Consider the following 16704-nt stretch of genomic DNA (forward strand, 5'->3'; position numbering starts at 1 on the left):
GAAAAATAAATAATTACAATTTTGAAAAATAAATAATTATCTATACATGTATCTACATATAGGGCGAAGCGAGCATTTTACACAAGTGTCCACAAAAAAGTTCTCTTTGAGAGTTACTCAAGAACATTGAGAACTCCAAAATTTCAATATCTGGAATGCTAGTTGAATTTGTTGAAAGTTTAAACTTCCCGGGCAAAAGGGTGGGGGATTTTCATTTTGATAAAATTGTCAAACATTTGATCGGGCCATTGGAACAAGGCCCTGCGAATTAGCCCGTTCAGCCCAACCCAGTATCCAGCCGTCAGCCCTAGCCCTTCCCGGCCCTATACAACCGATGCCCATGCGTCCATGAAAACCTCACCGATCTGTCTGATCTCTCGCAAGTCCACTCCAAGCCTCGCCGTCCTCCGCCGCCCTCTCCCTCTCCTCGCCATGGCGCCGCCGCGCCGCGCTCTCCTCGCCCTCGCGGCCCTCCTCCTCTTCTCCCTCTACCTCACAGCCGCCGCCTTCCAGTCCGACGAGCTCGTCCTCAACGACGACGAGGAGTTCGAGGGCGTCGGCGCCCGCCCGTCCTCCCCCTCCCAGCCGGCGGCCCCGGCGGTCTCCTCCTCCCGCCGCCGATCCGCGGACGCGGCGTCGGCAGCGGTCGGCGAGTCCAACGCCCTGCAGTTCACGCTTGAGCACGACCTCGGCGTTGGCAAGGGGTTCACCCCCGCCGGAACCTTCTCCGCTCGGCTCAAGACCTCCGCCCATGGCACGCAGGTAAGGCTTGGCTTTGCTTTGGTTGTTTCGCTGATCTGCATGGCCTGCCTACTCTCTGATCTGTAATCAGTGGATGACTAGTTCTTATCTTGTTATGGATCGTGATTTGGGCGGTCAGCATTGAATCTGTAGATGTCGTACTCCAGTTAGCTTTGTAGTTGTTTATTCAGGAGAGATGGCGAATCGTATCCTTCGAATTTGTATGGAAGGTGTGATTTGGGGATTGGATCTGATGATAGTGGATGTTTCCTAGTAAATTATGACTGGACGTTAGTCCTAGCACTAGTCTTGGTTTAGTTAGATCTATCCCGTATGGGTACCATAAGATCAGTTATTTAGCGCTAACGTGCTAGTGTGCTATTTGTTTCATACTTCTTTGTTTACTCATGGTCATGGGCTCAAATTATGAATTTGGTTCTGCAAGCAGTGAGTATTCTCCTATTGTTATGTATTTGAATGGTAGCATGATGCTAATGTGGCCATTCAGGCTGCTTGGTCTAATATTTACAAATATCAAACATACCCATTGTCTGCAGATCAAACAATGGATCAATTATTGTTAAAAAACAACCAAGATCAGTTTATATTAGTCTAAATTAGAAGATGGGAAGAAGATGAAAATTAAACAGCACTAACATCATCTTCCTTCTATCTTCGAATTGAGAAATCACAATTGGAGTCTGCGAAGTTCAGTCTCAAGCATGACATGCAAAAAATCTGCTTTGGCCTGGGGCTGAGGTTGTTAGCTTGGAAGTTACTGACTATTGTCTCATTTAGACAAATGACATTTCCTTACCGCTGGGAAACTACATTATCTGAGAAGATGTGATAACATAATTGGTAGTTGTAAGGAGAATATCTTAATGTTAGGAAGTATTTCACATTAAAGACAGTAAATGAACCTGTAAATAAAGGATAAATGGCATGAAAAGCTATCATCTGACTTGGTTTTCAATGTTACCTTTGACAAATGATGATACAGAGTGCGATTCTTTTCAATATCCTTGTTTACCTTACTGATTTTTTGGGTGCTAAAATTGAGAAAGAAATGAAGTCTGCATTTTATCCTGTAACTCATCATGGCACGACTGGATCTTTCCCCAATCCTGATATCAATGGCACATTAATGCCAACTTGACCTATGGTTCCTTACATACAGGTAGCAACAATTATTAAATACAACAAAAGCTCATGCTACATAGATAATTAGTTTTATATGTCATGAATGATTTCAGAAGAACAGATATCAATAGCAGATGAATGCCAACTTGACCTATGGTTCCTTACTTACAGGTAGCAACAATTATTAAATACAACAGAAGCTCATGATATGTAGATAATTAGTTTTATATGTCAGAAATTATTTCAGAAGAACAGAATTAGCTCGATGATACCTTGCTTGTATTCATCATGTTACTAGCACATCACAACATTTTGCATTTATGAAAATATCTTATATGCTATTCATTAGCTCTCCATGTCTGTTCCTACGAAGCATTGATATCTAATGTTATTATCTTTTATTTTATTCTCATTAGTCATTACATTGCAACAATGCATACTTTTGTGCGTTTGTAGTAGTACTTTAGAGTGGGATAGTTCATGTGATTGCAATCTGAATCTGATTTCTCTAAAATCTTCAGTGAATAGTTCCACCTCTTTTTAGCTCATCTATGTACAGGGCTTAATATTATAACTTCATGTTTCATTACATTGGAGTGTCGTGTCTATACACCAATTTCCAAATGGCCTGGACTGTAGAAGCTTATCTACAATCTTTTGAGCTATAGTTTATTCAATTGAACTGTATTGTGCAAAAGTCAAAAGGTAAAACAGAATGGCTCCTGATATGTTCCCTAAGTGGGAGTTTACAATATGATGCGACAAAGATCAGAGACCAAGCTGAAGTAGTTGGTTTTCTAGCCAAATATGATGTCACCTATGTCTGCTTGTGTGATTTGGTGCAAATTTTGAGCTAGCTCCTTGTGAGTGACATCTGGTTGGATGATGATTGGTGTTGGAGGTTATTTCTTACCTCACTTTTGTGAAAGACATTTATCAGGGCTGGTGATGCTATATTCTGTACATCATTTTACTGTTGATTGTTTTTGGAGTACATCATTTTACAAGATATTTTATGGGCTGTTGGCTTAATTGGGCCTAGGAAGGCTGGTGGGCTCACACTGAATGTCGTAGTTATGGCCCATATACACTCTATTTTCTTGTATTTTCTCTAATCTAACGCCTAATGCACCTACGCGATACGGGGGGGGGGGGGGGGGGGGGGGTCGCCACGCGTTGCCTTAACGCCTTTACAACCATTGTAATTATTCACCAGGCACAGTATTATTTACTGAGAATTATGTGCTTCTGATTAATAATTACTTTCACGTAGTAGTGGTTGATACAAACATAATGCATCTTTGATCTTCAATTGAAATAAAGGAACATTTTATTTGTAGTTACTTTTGGTTACGCTTGTATTCTAATTTGATTAATTTTGTTGATGACGGATCGACAATGTCAGTGTAACTTGCTATTGTAAATATATGTGTAGAGCTAAAATATCTTAATTGACTTAGTTTTGTAATTATAATCTGTTAGATTTCTAGTGTCTCTCTTCAACTATTAATGCTGAATGTGGGTGAGGAAAGCTATTTTCCTAACTTGACTTTTCATATGGATCAGACTCTCACAAAGCTTCGCTTCATGAGGAATGAGTTAACTGAGGATGATAAATATGCATTCAAAGTAACTTCTTGTCCACCATTCTTTTTCCCTTGTTTTACTTAACTTATGATTTTGTCTACTAATTTGGTGCTTCTGCATTTGTTTGTCAATGAAGAAATTGCTTCAGGAAGATGGCTTTTATACAATCAGGCTGCCATCTAATGTGTTGGACCCTACAAGAAAAGACAATGTTGTTTCCTCAATCAAAGCTGTAAGTTGACTAAATAGCTCCTCAGAGTGTTTCTCCTTCATATGATGATGATAAATCCAATTTTGAGTTACTCAAATCACTGCTTACCAACTAAAGCCTGTAAATATGATCTATTCTAAAAGGCACCCAACTAGCCTAGATAGCATGCACATTTTTTCAGAACAGAGTCAATAAATTAAAAATATTAAAATTACTATAAGCAAAATCCAGCGAGTTATTTTGTGATTCTAGAATTTTGTTTCAGTTCCTTAACTGTCTTGCCTTTCTCTTATGTTTCTTAGAGATGCATTCCACGTGACAGTTTGGATGAACACATTGTTATCCACATGGTAATTTCTCACTTCATTTCTTTTTATATTCATACATATGGAGTAAATTATTTTATGACGGAAAGATTTGGAACAGCCCCAAAACTATATATAGTTGTTGAATAACATAAATTGATGCATTGAACTAATTTTTTATGTTTACTTACATTCATCATGTGAATTCTGAATTCTTCATCCAAATATCTGATATTGATAGTAGAGAACAAAAGATGCACTGTCCACTCTCATTTTTCCGTAAAACCTGTACATGTAGTGATTATATAGCATGTTTGTTATTTGAAGTTTCTAAACTTTTTTTTTATCTTTGTAAAAAAACTGCTGTGTAATGGTATCGTATCATCTGCAAGTTGGTACAGAAAGAATTTTTATTTTTTCGTAATGCAGCCATTTCTTAGATGGCCGTCCACTAACTTTGTAGAAATTAATTACTGGTAGAAGTTCCCTTGGTTTTGCGACTCACATTATACTACTATGTTGCCTTATTTGCAGGATGGTGTAAGCATTTTGGCAGTCAATTATGGTTCTGTTGGTGGATGCCAATACCCACGACAAATGAAATTTGTAAGTTACCTTTAAGTACTTATATTTATAAGCATTCATTATAATTAATGATAGATAGTAAGAGTCTGATAACTTGTAACTTTCTGATATGCAAAAAATTCCATAAAAAAAGCGGTTACGTAAGTTCACATTATAGACTGGCCTTACAATCTAATTCTTGTTTCCTCATCGCAAGCAAACAAGTTATGGTGTGTATTTTTTATTTTTTTATACTTGTTATCTGCACCAATCACATATTTTAAATAGAGGCATCTGCTTTGTTAATGAGTAGCGCTAGTAAGAAAGATTGTTTCAGAATTGCTTTGATAAGACTTCAATAAGTCAATTCCGAATGAATGTCAACTAAGATTTGGTTTGGTTCTGAAATGGCTTGTTAACATAATTGGTTAAATATAAGTTGACATTTAATTAAAATCAGTTAGTTTTTACTGAAGCGCATTAAAAATACTTGCTCGATGTTTAACTGTTTTAAAAAGTTTACAAAATTCTCAAATTGAACTGTTGAGAGATGTGTTGCTCAAACTTTCACTAAATTATACTAAATTACAAACAACATGTGAGTGGGGTCCCCTCAAGCACCTTTTCTCATCTTGTATGCTGTTTCATTGGTGAGTAACAGTTTTAATGTTTGTGTGACTTATTGGGATGCTTTAATTTTGTTTCAGCCATCAAAATGGACATTCAGCTCTTATACTATTTTGAAGACTGCTGAACAGGCACCAAGGTAAATTACTACTTTATTTATATTATGATGATACTAAATAAAGAGAGTTACAAAGTTGGCAGTTTGCATTATGTTCAAATATAATTGTGATAAGCAACTGCGGGAATCTCTTCGAGGGCATGTTACAAGAATCTTGACATCCAATGGGAAAACTATCTTATGGATGCTTCGTTAATTTAATATTACTGTTTTAGTGCCCATAGCTACTGCTAATCATGGTTGCAATAACTTCCAACCCTTGCACTGACTTCCACAGTGGCAAAAAGGAGATGTGTCTGCCACGTCCCTGTGTTGTACATGACCTAAGAGATCTGTTCCTACTGGAACAATATCAAAGCATTTATAGCTTAAATGGCAGCTGGTTTCAAATTCTTTTATAAAATTTGTGCTCGCAGAACCCCATCATTTGTGGACCAGATGTTAGAAGCTGACAATGGACTTGGTGAAGTGATGAAACCACCTGAGAAATCATTCTGGGCTAAATATGTAACTCAGTTACTGCTTTAAATATGTTGTCACTGCGTTCAACTTTTCCTTCTATGTATGCATACTTATGTTTCTAACGTGTTCCCCCCTTGAATCTGACTTGTTTTGCAGTGGATGTACATCATTCCTCTTGGTCTCATTGTCATGAATGCTGTTACGGCAGCAGCAAACATACCAGAGGAGCAAGCTGCAGGCCAGGGCCAACCTGGAGCACAACGAGCACCCGCTGCTGCTGCAAGGAGAAGATGATTGTTGTTTCTATGTGTTTTCGGTGTCAGGTATTGTCATTTGTTCAGCTATCTTCATACAATTTTCTGGATTTTTGGTATTGTGTGAATACTAGCATGACAGCCTGGTCTTTGGTACAGCTACTGCATGATGATGTCTTTTGCCTGTGCGATGAAACATTTTTAAATCCATTTCCAAAAGGAATTGATGTAGATCTTAACACAATTGAGCAACCATTTGTAGTTTGCCACTGGAGATCATATACTGAGCCTTAGAGCCTGCTCTCCACAGTCCATACTAGCATTTTTATTTGAATACGGTATAATTTATCATATTTATCCGCTGATAATTTTATGCTTCCATTCCATATTTTAAGCTGCTATTTTTTTATTTTTGTGGCAATAAATTATTATGTTTGAAATTATGAACTTGTTTCTAGCTTCTAAGAGTAACTCCAACAGATTGAGAAAATGAATCCCCTTTCCCTATAAACAGCCATAAAGGGGATTGAGGTCAAAAAAACCCTCTCCAACAGATTGAGAAAACAATCCCCTTTCCCTATAATTTTTTCTCAATTGAGGAAAACTATCTCCCAATCCCCTTCAGAAAGGGGACTCAACAGCCTCTCCCCTTTCTCCCTGTTCCTCCCAACTGTTCTTTTCTTTCCCTCGACTGTTCGCTCCGCGTTGCTACCATCGAGGACATCCGTCGTCGGGGCTCCTCGCCGGGAACTAGCAGGAGGACGGCCGCCGGCTGGAACCGGCCTGGCACCCCGCACGCGACTGTTTCATGACCTGGCGCGTCCTCTCCCTTCTCTCTTTCTTCCCTCCCGTGCTATGCATCGCGAGGTGCTCCGTTCTTTCTCTCGCTCCAGGCTGCCGCCGCCGAGCACATCCATCGCCAAGGCCCTCGACGGGAACTAGCGGGTGGGCGCTTGACGGCCGGAATCGGCCCGGTGACCCGTCTTCGTGGCTGGGGCCAGCGTGTCCCCAAATGGTGCCTCCCTGACGCCCATCCAGGCTGTCCAATCCGTCGAGGAAGAACCCGGGCTCGAAAACGAAGGTCGTTGGGGCTGCGTCTACGCCAATTGGCTGGTGAAGCGGGTTGATCACCGCCGGGGCAAGTCACTGCCGGTGTTGACGTGTCGTTCCTGCCCCGGCGACGGCGATGGCGATTCCACGCTTGCTGCTCGTTTGAAGAATAGGCTGCGATGGGTGTGACCAGCTCCGAGGTCACGTGGTGGTCTGCTATTGGTTGGATCCGATTGTGGCAATGGATGGATTTTTTGTGGTTGTAGCTAGATGTGTGTTTCTCAGTGTAGGGGATGTATCTTTTCTCAATCTGCTAGAGCAGACATCCCCTTTACGTGGCAATGTTGTTTTCTCAATCCCCTTTCTCAATCTGTTGGAGATGCTCTAAGCAGTGCCTTGTGCCTTCCAGATCAATGGAGAATGAACAGGAGACAGCTCGTACAATAGCATGGTGACCGGATCCCATTCTGTACTGAGAAGTTTCCCATTAGCATAGTGGCCTTTGAAGCTGCAGTTGAACACTCATTTGTTGGTAGCAACTTTAACCAGTGCAACCTGTATTTGATGATGTAAAGTGACTTTATTTGTCCATTTTGAATCCTATGTGTTGTTTATAGATCATCCTTATTTTGTACCGATCGAAGTGGTCACTTGATTAGCCAATATTCTCGTGTTTCTCGAGTGCCACATGGACATTGCTGTATGAAGCTGCGCAAACTGTGGCAAGATGTTTTGTAGCTACCAAATATATGTACACGTATTAGACATGACATTGTGAGAGTTTGCAATTTCATATGGATCAAGGAAAAAGGCTCTTCAAAATAGACACGGCAAGTTTAGTCCTGGCAACTGGCGTACCTCAATTTTCCTAAATAGATTGGATAGACGCAAAATAAATTGGCATTACTACGTATTTAGCCTGAAATTATAACAAGAAATCATCGAAGCTGCAACAAGTTTTAGCCTTCCATCATCAAAAATTCAAAATAGCAAATTCAGTAGCCAAACGTTGCTGAACTTATTGCAGCTGTTCTGAACTTGAATATAGACTATTCCTGAACCCCTCAAAACTCTGAAGGGCACCTAGAAGTGCTTCAAACAACGCAAACCAATATCTGCGGCCAAAGATGCAAAGGAAAATGAGGCAAAACTCTGAAGGGCACCTAGAAGTGCTTCAAACAACGCAAACCAATATCTGCGGCCAAAGATGCAAAGGAAAATGAGGAAGAATTGCTACAGGAAATTGCAAGAAGACTGCAAGAGGGGAACTCCCAATCTTTTTGCAAAGAGAAGTCCTGCTTGCCAAATGCCAATTGCAGATGGACGGGGAATTGTGGATGCAGCTAGGAGAGGAAGAAGGCCATGGTACGAGCCACCTTAGCCAGTGATAAGGATCTTACTAAGTGCAAGGCCACAATTTGTCATGGTATAAAGTTGGAAAGAAAGGATGTCTCAATGATGAACTGACGGGGTTAGCTTTGGTTTTTTAATCGGGTGATTTCAGACTGTCCGAGCAAATCAAAGTGTTGCGAGCGCACTTAAGCTGTTTAAATGGCAATCTATATGGCATTTCTTTCCCTCTAAAACTGCAAGTCAACCCAAGCATATGCACTTATGTTGGTCAATATGGATTGTTTACTTGATTTTAACATATTATTGTTTGTATAATAAAATATAAACACAATAACAAGAGCAATATGATGAGAAGAAAATAAAATGCTTATAGAAAGAAAAAAACATTGATGTGTGACTCGAATGATTCTGAAAATGCCTAGTGATGAGATGCAGATCATGGGGGTGTTATGCACAACTGTGGTATTTGAATAACAAATTGAAGAAATTCATCTAGTAAACTGCTATATAGATCAGCAAATATTCGACTTCAAAGAGGTAGATCATGAACTGATTGCATGGCCACAACAATCCGCTAGCCAGAAATTAAACAACAATATGTTTTGTCAACAACAGAAAAACCATATTTAAATTATGCTAAATGTCTTCTCATGCACATAAATAATTCAAAGTTGAGAAAAGTTGATCAACAACATATGTTTCATTACAGAAATCCATAATGAGCACTCCAAGAGTCAAACAAGTTCATGTCGATATTTATTTAAGCGACAAAGTCACAGCATAATGAGCACTCCATGATTCAAACAAAGGAACAAATTCATGAAAGCTGCTACAAATGTTGCAAATTCTGCAGGATGGTTGTTTTCATTCCTGCAAAATAAAAAAGTTATGAGAATAAGCTTCAAAACAAATGCATCTGTAGTCATGTAAAATGATAAAACATGGAAGTAAAACCACTGAGTTACAACAACAAAATATGCATGTGATGGCTTGTTACAGTAACCCAGCAGTTATAAATTTTTCATGTTCTATGCAATGAATATAAATAATCGAGCTTTGAAATTTCAAATAATATCTCATTCTTGTCACAAAGAGACATATTAACAACGCAACACATCTACATGAATAAGAGCATATAAATATATTTATAGATGGGAATGTGAGTATAGTTATGAAATTAAGCTCTTTAAACATAGTCTTTTTACCGAAGCAAGGTAGGCACTGTATTGATACACATTTTGTCAAAAATTTGTTCAATTTAACTTCTCGAGGAGCTGGTTAATCCAGTTTTCTTGAGCTAAAAAAATGTTAAACAGTACTGAACTCAGGTGATATAATTGTTCAACTCAAGCCTAAAGTAATTTATAACACAAATAAACACCTGATTGCCATAAATGAGAAGTCAAAGTCATAGGTACCGAACTTGAAACCTGAGCACGATAAATCCATATATTACTAGTAATTTATGCCTACTCTATCAAACATTTCAGTTTTGTACACATAATATAATGAAGGAAAAGTGATCAAATAGTTATTGACAAAAAAAATGGGATAGGACGAATGTGGGGGGAACTTACCAAGAATTGCCCACTGGGTAGAATATAATGTGCATCCAATAGGAAGCGCGGTTCAGAATGAACAATTGGATGAATATGTTGGAGCAGCATGACAAATATTATTTTTGTTTATTTTTATGGTTGGGGTCAGGATGGTTTTTTGTTTGATTAAGGGATGGAGAATAGCAAGGACAGATTCAGTCCTGAAGCATAATAAAGATGGCATTGTTTTTTGATTTAGATAACGAGGGGAATTAATTATCAAGAACAACAAAGGATGATTTATTTTTCTTGCATGATAGAGGAGGAATTTTGTGGGAGGTAAGAACTATGTAAGAACTAGAAAAGGAGTACAGTGAAAATCAAATAGGAGAAGTGACATGTGTGAAGTCGGACAGAATTGGAGTAACTGATGGGAACACACAAAAAGGATATGCTGACGTGGAGCAACAAATGGGATAGAATGTGGGAGGAACTTACCATAATTGTCAAATCAGTGGTGAAATGCATCCAACATGAAGCCTGGATCAGAATGCGCAGCTGGCTGGAGCAGGATGACAAAATGTTTTTTTTTTCATTATAGATTTAAAGGACAGCAAAGATGAACAGAAATTTCAAGCATGACAAAGCCATTTTTTTGTTTATTTTTTATGGACAGGATGACAAAGCTTGATTATAAATGGATGGAGGATCGAAAGGATAGGTTTAAGAATTGGGAGTGATTTATTTTCCTGAGAAGAAGTATGTGGGAGCGAGAAATAGAGTGTGTAGAGGGTTTATAATGAAATGTGTGTGGTCCAACAGAATGGGACCACCACGATGGAGCGGGTGGTATTAATATTAATCGGAAAAAAATAGAAGCAGACGCTGTGATGGGCTGACGCTGCAAGTTGAAACAGAGGAGCAATAATAGAAACAGAGGAGCAAGAGAAATAGAAGCAGTGGTGAACTGGACAAATCATCCAAGCAGTTTCAGAAGATAGGATTAGATTATGTAGGGCTAAATGGCTAATTAAGAATCACATTTGGATGCCTGCCCAGTCCCAAATCGGACGCCAGGCTTAACTTTGCAAGTCTGCGACAGGAAAAGTAAGGATACATAAGTTACTATACATACGGAAAAATAAAGAGAGAAGTAAGCAACTATACGTGCAAATTTTATGGGAAACGAATTTCTTACCTTCCCTTTCATCGTTGGCAGTCAGCAAGTCCGAACTGATTACCGATCGTCGAAACACCAACAGGGAAACAGAGGATATACGTCAGCAAACGAAAGAAACGATCAAGTATATGTGGCAACTCAATGCTGGGTATATGTAAGCAAGCAAAAGTACCTTTGCTGCTCCGGACCCTTACGTACGTCTTCGTTCTCATCCTCTGCCATTGACGATTCGTAAAGTCTTGACAGCACAAGAGTTGGATGATTCGGGTGGCCGTCAACTGCATCCCTGATTTTGGTCTCTGCATCCTCCACCACCCTCGTCCTGGCACCAACACAGTCAACGTCAACGGTGACATGTTTAAGGGAAGTGAGGTTCTCCATGCCAACATCAAAACCGCCGCCCACTCTCTTCCGTGCTTGAAAGTGTAACTTAAGCCTTTGAAGCCTTGGCATCACTCCTTGTCCAAACACCAGCCAGCATCTTGAACAGTGCGTAAACTCAAACTCTGCTAGAGAGCGGAAGGGCTGATCACTGCCAATGACCAGCCGTTCTTCAGTGGTGCCATCTGAATCTACTTGTAGCTTAAGGAAACGTAGTGTGGGCAAAGCTCCAAGCAGTTGGATATCAACCTGCCTTAGCACCTCGACCCAGATGGACAAGCAGGAGAGCTCACAGAGGGATGAAAACCAACGTGGCAACTCAGAGAAGGTTATGTAATCTCCATTAAAGCTTTGTAGGTGAGCAGGGCCTCTCCACTGCTCCGGCATACAGTCTAGGGAACATGACCCACCGCCATCAAAATTTAGAGTGACAATATTGTTTAGATTAATGAGGGTCTGGAGAAATGTCTTAATGAGACCTTCATTTTCATCAAATCCAGTTATATCCAGCACCCGTAGTTCAGTAAGCTTAACTAGCTCTGCCAGGGTGTTTGGTGACTTTTCCACATCGAGCACTGCCAGCTGTTGCAGGGACACTAGGTTCCCAATCCCATCTGGAAATTTCACCCTTGTATCAGTAATCAGACGTTCAAGCTGTTTTAGCTGAACAATACTAGGTGGCAGTTCTTCTAGGGACGTGCCCCACAAATCCAATGTCCGTAGACTCTGTAGGTTTCCAATATGTTCTAGAAGCTCAGTTGCAAGCTCCCCTCGTAGTTCCAGATATCTCAGATGATGCAAACGGAAAATATCCTTAGGATCATTGTTCTTGCTTGGAGAAAGTTCCAAAACCAAAACACGTAGGACAGAAAACCTTGAAAGAGGTTGCATCCATTGAAAGGCATCACCTAGTGCAATGAGTGACCTCACATGTGACATGTCCACCGTTGCTGGCATTGCTGTTTGCCCTTCCTTTCTATCTTCTTTATCAGTATCTAACTCGCTACCTTGAAGCGATAATCGTCGAATCTTACATGCTGATGTTTTGAGGTCCGGGCCTTCTGATAGCATAGCAAAATTTTCTTGAGCTGCAAGGTAAATGATAAGATCAAGTACCATATCATGCACTCGACATCCTCTTGCACTACCATTTTCAATCATGCCTACCGGCTGAATCATGCTTCTATTAATAAGCTCACTGAAATATATTTCTCCTAGATCATATGAGTTGCTGCCCTTTTTTTCATCAACAAAACCTTCTGCTACCCAAAGCCGTATCAAGACATTTCTTGGAATCTCATAATCCTCTGGAAACATGCTTAGATATAATAAACAAGGCTTTAGATAGGATGGAAGATCACTGTAACTAAGGTATAATATCTTTCGCATGTTCTTAAGACTCTTGTCCTTTCCAAGTCCTGAACCCATGGAATTGTACACACCATACCATTCGTACTTTGTTTTATTTTGTATACAAGCCAACATACTTGATACAGTGATGATAGCTAATGGTATCCCACCACACTTATTCAAAATTTTTGTTGTGACCTCCTCAAGGTCAGAATAAATTACCTGTTCTTCATTAAAGATCCTTGTACAAAGCAGCCTTTTGGAATCCTCATCAGAGAGTGGATCTAGTTCATACAGAGCGCCGTCAACAGAAGTCAAATTAGCCACGTCAACATTGCGAGTTGTCACAATAACTCTGCTACCATGATTCTTGTCAATAAGAGCAGACATGATGTTTTTCCACGCTTCTTCCTCCCATACATCATCAATTACAATTAGATACCTGTGGTTTTGCAATGGTTCAGATGCATGATTTTTAGAAGTTAGTTAATACAAGTGCATAGTTATAATAGAGCTACAGTACAAAATAGAAATCGATTATTGGCGATAAAATTTGACACAAATAGAAAATTTAGCTTGATCGGGTTTCAAAACTGGATTAGGAGAGTTTGTCACAATGCAAATTAAACTTCTCAATTGTATAGGTCTCGTTGCGACAATCAAAATGAATATATAGAAAGTTCAATGTTGAGTTTTGATGAGGGAGTTTAGGCTTTAGAAAGAGCTAAACTAGAGGAAGCAGGTCAGACTGAGTTGCAAAACTGGCAAGATTGTTTTTGCCTGCGTATTTCGAGTTAAGAGTTGTATTCTAACAAGAAATTTGTAAGAGTTTTGACTCGTAACCGGACAATTTCTCCCACCCTATAAAAATATAGGACCCAAGCATGTAGGGACTTTGGCACCCTAAGAGCAGAAGGGGGTGTTGGGTTGGGGGGGGATGGGTTTTTGGGGAAGGCACTCTTGGAGCGAGCAGGGTCATGAGATGCCCAAGAGCGAGCGAAGACCCTTAAGTTGTTCACAAAGAGTATGCCAGCAAGGAGTCCACAAGCGAGGTCATAATAAGAGGAACAACTATAGCAAGGTCACTGTTACAAAGGAGAAAATTCAGTTGCTGGGCATCTGATCGATGCCCAGTAATAAATGGTTCCTATATTTGATTGATGATGGTAGGTACCACTATCATTTAACACTGCATTTGGTTCTTCATAATAGGCTGCACAACTAAGTCATACTCCCTAGGTTCTATTTCTTTTGTCCTTATTGACATTTTGCAACAGTATGTTCATGTATACTAATAAAATTGCGCTTGTCTTAAAAACATTTATGGAGAAAAATCTAGTAATCTATTTTTTTCTGCCAAATCTTCCCAGTTGTAAATGTATTAACAGCAAAACATTTAAAAGTTTGACAGCACGATTCTAAATGGAAAAAATAGAAGAGAAACTGAACAGAATGAAGGGGTACTAGGTACATAGCACATACTTCTTGTCCATGAGGAATTGCCTGATACTCCTTATAAGTTCTTCAGGATCCTTTTCTCCAATATTGGTGCATATATGTTCACTAATTTGCCGTAGTATGCTGCTGAAAATCTTCTTCACGTTCGGCTTGAGTGACACCGAAACAAAAGCTTTACAGTCAAATTGGCCCCCAAGCCTTTCGTACACCATATTGGCAATTGTCGTTTTGCCCAGGCCTCCAACTCCAACGATTGAGACAACCATTAGCTTCTGTTTTTGCGGACCCTTCCCTTGTGTTAGCAAGTTGGAGATCTTCTCTGTAGGGCCATCAGTGCCAACAAGCTTCGCTGCACGCTCAAAGCTTGCCAGGACGCGAGAGTCAATGAGGTTCGTGTCAGGTTGCGCTGCATTAGCTTCAAATTTGTACCTTTCTCGCCTATCGGTAACCTCCTTGATGCGTCTCTTGATCTCTTGAATGTCATTGCCAATATGATGGCGATTTTTGACCTTTGTCAACAATCCCATGGTCCTATCGAAAAACTTTCTGAAGCTATGCGCGTGGACAGGAACAGGACCATCGACACTCACCTTGAAAGCATCGACACTGTCCTCAATATCATACACCAGCTCCTTCAATTCCCTCACCCAGATCTTGTTAAGATCATCGATCTGATGAGCAGGCAGCCTGGACACGCTTTCGAGGGCAGCCTGCATGCTCTCCATTTCAGCTTGCAGGAACCTGATCTCCCCCCTCACCCCCTTCTGCAACTTGTATTCATCGCTGAGAAGGGTGGCAAGCTTGGGGAGAAGGCTGCCCAGAGCTGCCGTTGCGAGCTCCATGCATGCCTTGCTCTCTTTGGTGGCTACCTAGCTATTGAAGTTTTGATATGGCGATTGGGAGCGGAAGTTCTGTCAGCTGCGGGGAGGAGATGGGAGCAAGAGTTCCCTGAAAGGTTATGAAGACTAGAACCATATCGCAGAGGTCAAGATCTCGTTGGTCTCTAAAAACAATAGGGAAAATACAGAGCTCCTTTATTAATCACACAGTTGCCGGCCAGTTGTCTGCCATGTGCGCCTGTCACATAGATATAAAGCTGCACAAACCATCCACACGTTTAATGGACGCGTACCTACCGCAGATATTGACCAGCACTATTTCTTCTATTCTATTTCGTGGCTGTTTTGTAGTGACATTTTTGCATTTTAATTTCATTAGTAAGCTAATAGGTCGGCCACACGATGTTGTTCCTACGAACTTTGAGCTGAGCCTGTAATTAGAATCAAGGTGATTTAATCCCCTCTAATCTCCCAGCAAAAAGGCTCATGCAGTCATGGACTCATGGTCCGTTTATACTTGTATAAAAAACATCATTTATCAGACATTCAGTTATCCATGAAGCTTCATCTCCGGATAGGCAAATTTATCATCGATTCAGGCCTTGTTTAGTTGCCAAAGTTTGGAGGTGTCAAATTACTGTTACAGCACTGTAGCACACTGTAGCGTTTCGTTTGTATTTGTGAATTATTGTCCAAACATTGACTAATTAGGCTCGTCTCGCAAAGTACAACAAAACTGTGCAATTAGTTTTTAATTTCGTCTACATTTAGTACTACATGCATGTACCGCAAGTTTGATGTGATGGGGAATCTTCTTTTTGCCTAGTGCCAAAGTTGGGAGTTGGGGTGAACTAAGGCCTTGTTTACTTCTCTCCCAACTCCCAACTTTGACACTATGCAAAAAGAAGATTCCCCATCACATCAAACTTGCGGTACATGTATGGAGTACTAAATGTAGACGAAATCAAAAACTAATTGCACAGTTTTATTTTACTTTGCGAGACGAATCTTTTGAGCCTAATTAGACAATATTTGGACAATAATTCACAAATACAAACGAAACGCTACAGTGTTGCTACAGTAATTTGGGTGCACCCAAGTTGGGCAACTAAACAAGGCCTAAACAGACTCATTCAAACGGGCACCGGCCGATCCCACATTACTTCTCTATACGTGTGCGTTGATTCCACATCGGTTTTTTTCCGTACTTTTGTTGCAGACTCTCATCTTTTCATGGTGATAAAAAAATTTGGGTGCATGCCCTATGGATCCCTCGAAAGTCCCTATAGCGGCGGCCGGGACCCGAGGTCGACATGGGTAGGGTCCTCTAGCGACGTGGAAAGGGCCCGGAGCTCCGAGAGCGGCACGCGGTGAGTTCCATAGGCGGCGCCCCTGGTGCCCAGGGCTGGCGGGGCGAGCTCCCCTAGCTGGTGGGGTGAGGTCACCGGGCGGCGCGGCAAGGGCCCGAAGGTGGCAGGGGCGAGGTCGTCAGGCGGTGCCGAGCTCTGCCATCAGACTAAGGAAGAAGATGGGCTAGTTAGAA

The 16704-nt window shown here is 40.7% G+C and overlaps 2 protein-coding genes across 3 annotated transcripts; one reads left to right on the forward strand and one right to left on the reverse strand.

The window, feature by feature from the left end:
• The first annotated feature begins 361 nt into the window (after nt 1–361).
• Nucleotides 362–7834, forward strand: LOC117833359 (uncharacterized). Of its 2 annotated transcripts, none has more exons than XR_011898910.1 (9): nt 362–762; nt 3451–3513; nt 3608–3703; nt 3985–4032; nt 4522–4593; nt 5259–5317; nt 5713–5811; nt 5915–6081; nt 7472–7834. XR_011898910.1 is itself a non-coding variant. In XM_034712819.2 (9 exons), the coding sequence occupies exons 1-8, from the start codon at nt 433–435 to the stop codon at nt 6050–6052; spliced, it is 897 nt and encodes a 298-aa protein (XP_034568710.1). In that variant the 5' UTR covers nt 366–432; the 3' UTR covers nt 6053–6081; nt 7472–7834. The 2 variants fall into 2 exon arrangements, 1 of the variants encoding a protein (XP_034568710.1); XM_034712819.2 differs by having other exon boundaries at nt 366–762; nt 5713–5803.
• A 1212-nt stretch (nt 7835–9046) lies between these two features.
• On the reverse strand, nt 9047–15364 carry LOC117833358 (disease resistance protein RGA5). Its single transcript, XM_072295531.1, has 5 exons — nt 14347–15364; nt 11306–13306; nt 11152–11186; nt 9993–11046; nt 9047–9285 (listed from the first exon to the last, which is right to left on the reverse strand). The coding sequence occupies exons 1-4, from the start codon at nt 15162–15164 to the stop codon at nt 11033–11035; spliced, it is 2868 nt and encodes a 955-aa protein (XP_072151632.1). The 5' UTR covers nt 15165–15364; the 3' UTR covers nt 9047–9285; nt 9993–11032.
• Between the last annotated feature and the right edge of the window lie 1340 nt (nt 15365–16704).

The sequence above is a fragment of the Setaria viridis genome, chromosome 8 (genome assembly GCF_005286985.2).
Source record: "Setaria viridis chromosome 8, Setaria_viridis_v4.0, whole genome shotgun sequence".
Taxonomy (NCBI): domain Eukaryota; kingdom Viridiplantae; phylum Streptophyta; class Magnoliopsida; order Poales; family Poaceae; genus Setaria; species Setaria viridis.